Source organism: Poecilia latipinna, unplaced genomic scaffold (genome assembly GCF_001443285.1).
Source record: "Poecilia latipinna isolate Pla-1442-1.1 unplaced genomic scaffold, P_latipinna-1.0 Scaffold342, whole genome shotgun sequence".
In the NCBI taxonomy this organism is placed as follows: domain Eukaryota; kingdom Metazoa; phylum Chordata; class Actinopteri; order Cyprinodontiformes; family Poeciliidae; genus Poecilia; species Poecilia latipinna.
Genome location: NW_015112958.1, coordinates 256,383 through 266,493, shown reverse-complemented (window position 1 = coordinate 266,493; position 10,111 = coordinate 256,383). Strand labels below are relative to the sequence as shown.

At 40.2% G+C, this 10,111-nt stretch overlaps 1 protein-coding gene across 1 annotated transcript in view; it reads right to left on the bottom strand.

The window, feature by feature from the left end:
• The window catches only part of grin3a (glutamate receptor, ionotropic, N-methyl-D-aspartate 3A), a 49,643-nt gene extending 42,514 nt beyond the window's left edge, over positions 1-7,129 (bottom strand). The window contains exon 1 of the mRNA XM_015035641.1: positions 5,055-7,129. Within this exon, the coding sequence (XP_014891127.1) occupies positions 5,055-5,807 (753 nt within the window). The 5' untranslated portion in view covers positions 5,808-7,129. The remainder of the gene's footprint in view (positions 1-5,054) is intronic.
• Between the last annotated feature and the right edge of the window lie 2,982 nt (positions 7,130-10,111).

Below are 10,111 nucleotides of genomic sequence, written 5' to 3'. Positions count from 1 at the left end.
GGCCCCCCAGGAGGGGGAAGTTTTTCCAAAAGGGAAAAGGCCTTTTAAAAAAAAAAAAAAAAAAAAAAAAAAAAAAAATCTAAAAATCAACAGCTGTTTGAAACTTTAGACGTAGACGTGGAAGAAAAATAGCTGATCAAAAGATTAAACATGATTCAATAAGATTATAGTCTTAGCATGAACACTACAAGCATAAATAGGATCCACTGCCAATTACAGGAAGATAAGATACAGAGTTAGAATTTATATCAAAACGAAATATGAGTAGCTCAAATTGGAATTGGCAAAGTATTCAGATGAAATTTAATAGATTTGAATTAGCAATGAGGGCTTAGGAAACTCTGGCATGCCAAGCACATGCTGGTTATCCTGCCAATTAATCAGCTAGTTGTTTGTCAGTACATGCAGGGAGTTTAAAGGCCCCTTAGAAACTCTTTACAACTTTAACACAAGCTTTGCACTAAAAGTCCATTAGGTTAAGCGAATGGTGAATTTAATTTATCCCATTAATCACTCTGTCCAGCAGGCATGCGAAAAAGACATTACTAATCTTCTCTTTGCATATTCATAGATGGGTTATTTGTATAAAGAAGTGGAATAAAAAGCAACCCTACATGTTTCATTTCAGACTCAGAAGTCCTACATCAGGAGAGGAAATTGTAATGCAGTCCACAGGGCATCAGACTCTCACCTCTCCTCAATGCCCATGAAGATTTATTCTCAACTGCAGCACTTCTGCAATGTAATCTCCATAAATCTTTAACCCTCTCCTTTTTTCTTTATGTAAGTAAAAACTGAGTCATTTGTGGAAAGCTTCGTGGCCCCGCCTTTAAACAAATGCAAAGATACTGTGAAGCCTAAGTTTCTTGGCCGTTTGACACAACGTCTGGAATTGTTCTTTTCCTTTTAAATGTGCTTTTTCCTATGACTATGTGATCTAAACGATAGCTGCTTTGACTTCTTGTGCAAACTGCACAGTAAAACAGCAGACGCTGAAAGAGTCAAGAGGATCTGGACAAACCAAAGATGATGGAATTGGTTGGGTTATTGATCTTCTTGCGATTAGATTTCTGTTCAATAAGAAATTCAGAATGAAACCTCAAACGCTGCAGATTATTCGTCTGCAACAGCTGCATTGCTTATGGGCTGCACAGGGTAGCAGCTGGTAGCATCTTGCAGGAAGAAGGTTCTGGGTTTGAAATCCAGCCTCAAGTCTTTCTGCAGGGAGTTTACATGTTCTCCCCTATGGGTTTTCTCTGGGCAGCCCTACTTCCTCTCACAATCCAAAAAACATGACTGTGAGATTAATTGGTCTCTCTAAATTGCCCTTAGGTGTCTGTGTGTGTAACTCTGTTGCCTTGTGTGATCGACTGATGATCTGTCCAGGCTAAGCAAGTATAGATAATGGATGGATTTAATAATGAGAAAAGTTAGAATGTTAGTAGGATCTGGGTTCAGGCAAGTCTAGTAATGTCCCCGTTACCAGATCTCCCTCACTCAATGCATGTTTTCCTCTCTTTCACAATTTCATGAGTGAACTACACATTAAGCCAGCAATTTGTCAATAAACATCTGTTTTAAATAAATCCTACTTCAGTATGATTTCTGTATCTCTTCAGTTGCAGCTATGGCCACTGTCCCTGTGGAATAAATGTACTAGAAGTAAATAGGTGTTTCTTCTAAGATCCTCACTGTAAGACCACTGCAATAAAATATTAAGTTGTTTCAAGGCTTTTTGCACAACTCAACTACTTGTGCCAATAAATGTGGAGGTGGCTGTAGTACTTAAAAAAAAAAAAAAACACACACACCACTTATCTGTCTCTTTCATCCGCACTCAGGAGGAGCTCATTATTCACTTTAACAAGCACATGCGCTGCACTTTAAAGTGCTGTAAAACACAACTGGATTGTGTTAAAGAACCGATGTCGCTCTTAAATGACAGCAATTGTGCAGTAATTACTGTCTCCCGTACATTAGAAAGGACAGAGACTCATCTCAAGTTACTCAAAGAGATTCAAATTAATTTTCTAGAGCATCAGAAATGTGACGGCATGTGTCAAAGTGAAAAGATTCGGTAGTTTTGGACTTATTACAAATATGTGAAGTAAAGCAGTTTGTTGGGAAGAGAATGCTTCCTTAAAACAGTTGGGAGTGAACAGTGTGTGCTGAAGGGTAGATTGATGGAACTGTGCAAAGGAAGCAGGAAAGGTGATTGAAAAGGTGATTGTAAATCTTCAAGAAAATGTCTCAACCGGGGATTTAATATTTTCCTCCGTAATAAGTAAAACAGAATTCATCATTTTCTGGTAGCAAAAAATTCAAGAAATTAGAGGGAACTTTTCCCCAAAGTGTTATTTAACTTTAACAACAACTTTGTGTTTCTGGATTTGAGCAGTGAGAACTAAGCTGTTTTGCATCATTACCTGATTTGGATAAAGCAATCCAGTGTTTCAGGGTTAAGTGTGTCATTTCAGACTAGTTAGGGATCCGATTCCAAATGTCCACTCTGACTGATATAACTCTTCTTTACGATTTATTAAAATGTTCTACCTCTAATCCAATAACCTGCTGCGCATTTTTGGAAGCGCTTTATTGCAGAGCATAAATATAATTATGTATATTATTATATAACGAGATACTGTTAGTTGCACAAACTTGAGTATGTCAGACCAACTCAGGATGGTCTTCAATTAAAGTTCACTTTTAGTGGTACAGTATATGACACAGTTTATTAATCCATACTCTTCAATATATTATCAACACTGCACTGCTATCAAATACCACACACCGCCAACTCCAAACTCGCTGTACTCTGGGGCATGACATCCTTCGCTCAACACCTTCTCCAGTTTTTCCACATGACAAAACTAAGGATGGATTTTCCCACAATTCATGAATTATGCATAGTTTACCTTTGTCTAAACCTGAACTTCCTTTTGCAGAATTTAGTGAGACAAAGACCAAACCACATCAAAAACAAAACAAACAAACAAATAATAAGATCCTCTTAACGCAAAATCCTTAACATTTTGGCGAAACTGTTGTCAGACTTCAGATGGAAGTTATTGAAACAAGACGGAGCCCAAGGGGAGCTGAGTCAATTCTATAAAACTTTCAGGTAAACTCCTCGCACTCTATAAAACTGTCTTATTATTTTTTTTCCTAGCAACTTTTTCTGCCTACTCCAAATTCCATCCAAACACCTGTCTATCCATCTACCCCTCCATCAGGCAATTCTTTTTTTTTATTTGTCAGCTTTATCTGTACATGTTATTTCACTTCAGGGATCCAGTTTGGACTTTTAACACCTGCCGACTCTACAGAGGAATGGTTCCTTGTCCACAGAGCAGGAAATTAGATGTTAGAGTAGGAACACACAGACACACACATGCATGTTAAGCTTATAGGTCGTGAGTATTTCAGATCCCTCTAGTCAAACTAATTGGCCTGGGTGTGGTGGATAGCATGTCTGTTTGCGTTTTAAAAAAAGGAAGAAATAAATAACACAAACAGGTTGTGTGACAAAGTAGACACAAATTGTGCATAAAACACACAATTAGCAAATAAATCATTGATGAAGTGCCAGAAATCATTTTAAAGTATTTAAACTTTGAACCTATTTATGGGTACTTTTAATTCAGATGCAGGCTTCAAATTAAATTTCCAATTAGTGTTTCGCTGAAGAGCTGAATTTCTCCCTCATGAAGAAGACAATACTTGTTTTGGCCCCTGCAGTCAAATAATTATCATTTCATAACAGTAACTAAATAATTACATTAGCTGATTTTTAAAGAGGAAAAGTCAACAGGGCAGTAAATGAAAATTGGTTATTGTAATTTCCGACTCTACTTTCAGGCAAACAAATGTAGAACAGCTCATCTTCCCAGTTGAATTAGTTTAAAAACTAAGGTCCATTTGACATTAGATTAAATAGCTGTCAAACGTACTGGATGCTCTAGAGGAGAAGTTATCAAACAGAGCAAAAATTGAACTATTACTCCATGTGATAAAAAGTCAGTTTTGTGGAGATAAAACTCCAGAACACAGCACCAGTAGGTGGAAGAACAAAAAAAGGGAACTCACTTCCAAGTTTTTTCAGATTTATCTAAAATCAAGATAGATGATTTGAAATTTAAACATAACTTGGTGTTTCAACATGACAATGAGCCAAAATTAATATTTTATTTAAAAAAAAAATGTAGAGAAAGGTCATTCATTCTGTAGAAGCACACAAGTTTGTGTTGGCCTGTTAGTTAACCATCTAATACAAAAAAGAAGAAAACATCAGTTAGAAGTTGTCACTTAAAAAAAAAAAAAAAAAAAAACTGGAAAAGTTTCCCCAACGAAAATAAAAAGGAAAAACATTACAGTTTTCAATCCGTCAACAGCTGCTGTTTTGCAAAAGTGTCATTATAATAAAAGGCCAAAGCAGCGTGAGATCACAACGCAGTCCCACATTGATTCTTGGTGTAGCTGACCTGATTGAGTTATGCAGATGTGCTCAGTCACCAAAACGCTGAAAAGCTCCTCAATGGATCTTCATCGCTGTTATTAAACCGGGCCGATCTCTCTTTCCTCAGTCATTTTTTAAGCGGTTGTTCAAACAACGTGACACATCCCTATCTCTTTTCTGCAGCCTTGGAAGTTTTCCATTTCAGCACCGCGGACAGAGCACAATGATCGTCTCCCCATGCAACGATTAATTCGAGTGATCCGGTCAAAAATAACCGCGGCTATAATCAATGCCTCACTGCAGAAGAAAGACAGGAAATAAGGTCTAGCAGCAGATGGGATGCAAGTGAATACGATGATCAAGGCATCAGCGGTTGGAAGAAGTGTCTCCTCCTCCATTATTTATAGGTTTATTAAATGGTGAACTGAGGACAAATATTCCACAGAAACTGAAGTGAACTAAACCTAATAATGAAACAAATACAGGCGTAAATGAAGGCAGCTGTGGTAACAAGCCAGCCACTGTGTGTAGGTGAAGTGATCAACAGTTAACAGTTTAGAAGAAGCTGGGAAGAAACTTTTTTTTTTTTTTCCTTTACCTCACTGTGGCGCGGGAACTCCCTCTGCACGACGCTGACAACGGGCACCTGGAGCGCCAGAGACACGAATTCCAACTTAACGAGCTCGTCCCGGTTCCGCGGGAAGGCAAGCATAGCGGAGACCCCCTGCACGACCACCGTGTGACACACGCTCTCCAAGAAAGACAGCGGGTCTTCGTCCTCGGGAATGCCCGTGGAGGAGTATGAGAAGGCTGGCAACTCGCCCAGCGCCGATCTGACTGCCATAACAATCTCCAGGGATAAATTGTAAGGTAGCAACATGGCCCGGTTCAGAGCCTCAGCCGCCAGCAGGACCGACTCCCGCGGTGAGAACACGCCATCCTCCTTCGAGGGATTCCCATCCCGCTGTCTCGCCTGGCTTTTACTCCTACTTGTGCCCCGCTGATTGTTTGTGGCGGCTCTAGTTCTGAGGTTTCCATATCCAAGAGCACCGGCACCTGTTTTAGCCGGCTTTCCTAACTCCAGCGGCTGATCCCTCGGTAAAGCTCCCTCCGCGTCTTCAGAACTGCTGCCAGGTGCTGTGGCTATCAAGCGGGGCTGGACGTGCAGAGCTCCCACCCGAACCGTGTGGCCGATCCGCTTCAGCACCTGGCATGGCTGCGGGTGCGAGTGAGCGCACGGCGAGAGGAAAAGGAGAGCGCACAGTAGGAGGCACAGAGACGGCGAGACCCCGGTGCCTGCTCGCGCTGACGGGCCATCCATCACCATCATAATCGCGGTCGACCTCGTCATCCCCGCTCCACAGCTGCGCCGGATCCCCCGTCCAACCGCGCAACAGCCCACCAGCGGGGCCGCACCGTCGGTGCCACTGCTGGCACCCCGCCTTTGCTCCTAGTGTGCCACTGAGACCAGCTGCAGCCCTCTCTCCCGCTCCAGCTCCCGCGCCGGCTCCCGTTAAAGTTGTGCGTTTCTCCTCGGACACAGACAACAGGCTGTTGAGGCGCAATATCAGACAGGAGCCGCGCACAAGCAAAAGATGATCCCCAAAAGTGCTGCTTTTCATCTCAAAGGATTTTTCACATTTCAGGACAGCTGATTACTAACAAAAACCGGCCAGCCAAACAATAACATTTCCATATATTCCAGCAGGAGGGTAGTTATATAAAGAAGAGTGTGTCCAGAAAAGAAAAAAAATATATATATATCGACCAGAGAGGTTAATGCGCATTCCAAAACAGTGAAATCCTCGACTGCAAAAACATGTTGGTCATTGGTTCTAACGAAAATCATCCCATTATAATCTCCGGTGTAGGGCCCAAGACGGTATGTTTCTTCGTGGTAATCAGAATTTAAAAAAATAAAATAAATAAATAAATAAAAAATCAGCCAAGTAAAACCTTTGAAGAGCGCACGCGCCGCTTGGCTCGAGCCAACCTCTGTACTGACACTTGCACTGGGAAAGACCTCCGAGAGTGCGGCGCTTTTACGCAAAGAGAATTAACCCCATACCTTCTAACTGGGCCGGTGAAGTGTAGATGCTGTTGTATTGGAGTGTAATTATATCAGGCTGAATGCAAAATGAGCAAAACAAATTGTTGCAAACAGTTTATTTAATGAATTAAACTCAATCTAAAAATGAAAATAAGAAAGCTAATGACATACTATTTAAAAGATTCTTCAGATTTTACATGTTGTGAAAAACGTGCATTTAAGATTGCGTTATGCACCTCCTGCTATAGAGTTGAGGGGAAAGAAAGAGGGAAATTCAATTTACTTCTGTTCGGTGCTATTTGCATGCGTTGTGAGCACAGCACATGTCATCTTGGAGCCTTTTATATGGTGCAGAAAGGTCAAAACCCATTATTATAGAGAACAGCTCCACAGTTTCCCATTAAGAAAGCACAAAAAAAAGGAGTGGAAAGCGGGGGATAATGGTGAAGACTGTGTGTCAGAAAGGCTTTGGAGTTGTACGGTAAACTAATTTCTCCTTTTGGTAAAAGACACTTTCAAGATTTATTCTATCAGATGCAAAGAAGAACGAAAATGTAATTCATTTGGATAAGTGCTTGTTTTTGACGTCTGTGTTGTAGTAGCTTCATCACTGAGATAGAAATTATTAGATTTTTTTTTAGAATTAAAATATGTATGAAAAACATGTACATCTTGTTTCCTTTATTTTTTAACTTTTATTTTATTAGATGGAGCAATGCTACAGATGAGCATGTCAGCAATGCTTCTATTTTTCTTGTAACTTGCTAAAAAAATGTAGTCAAAACTTATAATTTTTTAAATATATATTTTGTTATATTTATCACCCATAGAGGTCACCATTTCTCATCTGCACCATGTATGCTGAGTTGATGGCGCAATTGGGTCCGTTTTGTGCTGGACTCTACAGAGTAAACACAGAAAAGCTAACTTTAGCTGAATTGCGTAACATATTGCGTTTGACTGGTGACAAAGCCACACTGTGTCCCTGTTGGCTGTCATTAAAAAAATAATAATAATTGTGAAGTGAGTCTGGATAACTTCCCACAAGAAAAAATAAATAAACAAAAGAAATGACATAGCTGAACACAACTTCTTAAGGACCCACAACTGTGCTCTCAACATTTCTCTCCAGAGGACTTTGAGTCATTTGTACCAGCAAAACTGATGAAGGCTCTAAACAGGTGGTCGTTACCTTCCTTCGCAAGCTAAAACCAAATGCTAAGTCACTGGGAGAAACCTCAAACAGGCAGCGCTGGAAGCTGAAGCTGAATGTGAAACCAGGGATCTGACAACGGACCGAAGACCTGACCGTAAGCAGCTTTTACCGGACAGGACACAGAGCTACCGGATCACACAGTCCAACCAGAGGTACGTGTCATTTAGCAGTACAAACACAAGCTTCTTCAGTCAACTCTTTCCTCTTCCTCTGTTTGGTCCTCCTCATCCTTATTACTCTTATTTTGGGTAAAAATGAAGTAGGTTTTCAGTTGCACTGTTCTTGCTATATTTAACTCTGGGGATTATTTCCCTAAAATCTTACCTCAATGCTCTTAGGCACTGTGTTCTCAACCCTGTCTTCATGTTCCTTCCATGCACACACCTGTTCACTTGAATCTCGTTCTTTAAATTTTAATATCACCTTTGTCTGCACCCGTAAGCTACATGTCTACTTTTCTTGCTTTAAAAGTTTATTCGATTTCACAGGCCCCTCTACCTGACGCGTTTGTTCGGTTTGTCCCATTTTTTGTAGACATCTGTCTGACCCCTTGTCTGGCTAAATATTCATCCATGTTTCCATGTCTGCTCTCCCAACCCTTTACTTTACCTATTACTTCTCCTGCTGATTCTCCCACCTGCCTGTCAACATGTCAACGTGACTGCATGACTGTGTGTCTCCTTGTCGTTCTAACTCCCTGCAAGTTTTCCTTCCTGTGAAGCTTGTGCGTTGTGTGGTGCCGCTCCCTGTTGCTTTCGACCTGCCAGACAAATTCTCCACATGGTTTAGTTTTCCCTTTCAGACAATGAACTGTTCTATTCAATTCAAATTTATTTCATCAAGGACGGCACAGTAAACAATCTTACATGATAAAAACAAAACAAACTTTTTTTTTTTTTCCCCCAAAGGTTTTCAAACCACAGGCTAATTTGCAAACCGTCCTTGGTTGGAGCTTTTCTAAATGCAGTGTTTATACCTTGTGGGTCACAGGTCCAGGTTGTACAACCTCACAAGCAAACATCTGAACATATGAATTTAACTTCACAAAAATACAAAGAAATAAGCCAAAAAAAAGCACAGTTTCTACATTTTTACGTTGAAAAAATACTTTTAAGTTTGTCACCTATGTCAACGTCTCATATTTACCTATAAAGATGCTCAAAAGTATCTTTATATTTTCACATAATTCTAAACTGCGCTAAAATAATAAAATCAACAAATCAGAAAAACATGCTTTCCTCTCTCATCTATTAATATAACTGATCCAATCTTCCTTGAAGGTGTGTAGTAAAAGTGTGTTTTCAGTATTATTGCTCAGTGATAATTCCAACTAAGGGCCCGAGGTGAACCGTTCCAGCTCATTGCTTTTGCAGAAATTCAGCTCATTTGCTGTGTTTCCAGAGCTCTCTCTTTGTAACAGATTAAGGTCTGGGTTCGGATTTTAATCTTTTAAAATTCTTCCTCCAGGGGTGTTTCTTACAGAAAGGATGCCCTTGGCAAACCCCTCTCTCTTTCTCTCAAAGGAACAGAAAAGGTCCCATTGTTACCTGTATTTTAAGGAATCTCCACTCATTGTGTTTTGGATTTTGAATAAATGTCGTCAAAGTTGCTCAAAAACAGTGAAGTAGGACACTTACTCAGAGGGGCAACCACTTATCACTAGCTGCACATGCATATAAACAACATAAAGTTTATTTTTCCCTCCCTACTTCAAAGTGATTGTTGTGCCCCCTGTGGCAAGGAACCCTGAAACAAAAAATAAACAGGAACAGGTAGAGTAAAGAGCAGCCTGTGCAGCAAACAGAGGAGTTACGGTAGGTAACATGCCTAAGTATGTTACCTACCTACAGGATCTGATAAAAAAAAAGAAGATATCACAATAGAAACTTCATACTTTTCATAATGTCATACCTGATTTTCCCTTTTATTTTGTATGTCTGCCAGTGCAGGGTAGTATAGGTACATCTTCAGGATGCAATTCCCCTTGCATCTATTTATAGCACCTAATTAATATTTTTTAATGATGATTAATGATCAAATAACCAATTGAAAGACAATTTGATTAAAAGACTCCAGCAGTAGTAAGACGTAACTCAACACCAGTGTGTATCAAATGTTTAGAGCCTTCATGTTAACCTTTCAGAAGAACCCGAATGCAGACATGATTGTGGCAGATTGAGAAGCAAACCTGAAAAGCTTAATACATAAAACAAACACACTGACTTTTTGACACAAACAGGTTGTAAAACAGACAAGGAAACAGGAGCACCTGACAAGTGAGCTGAGTAAATGTATACATTGGGGGAAAGTGACTGAACAGCGAACGGAGCAGTGACGTGCGGTCAGGGGAAGCAGATGGGGCAGAGCCACACCTGTCATCATGGGAAAA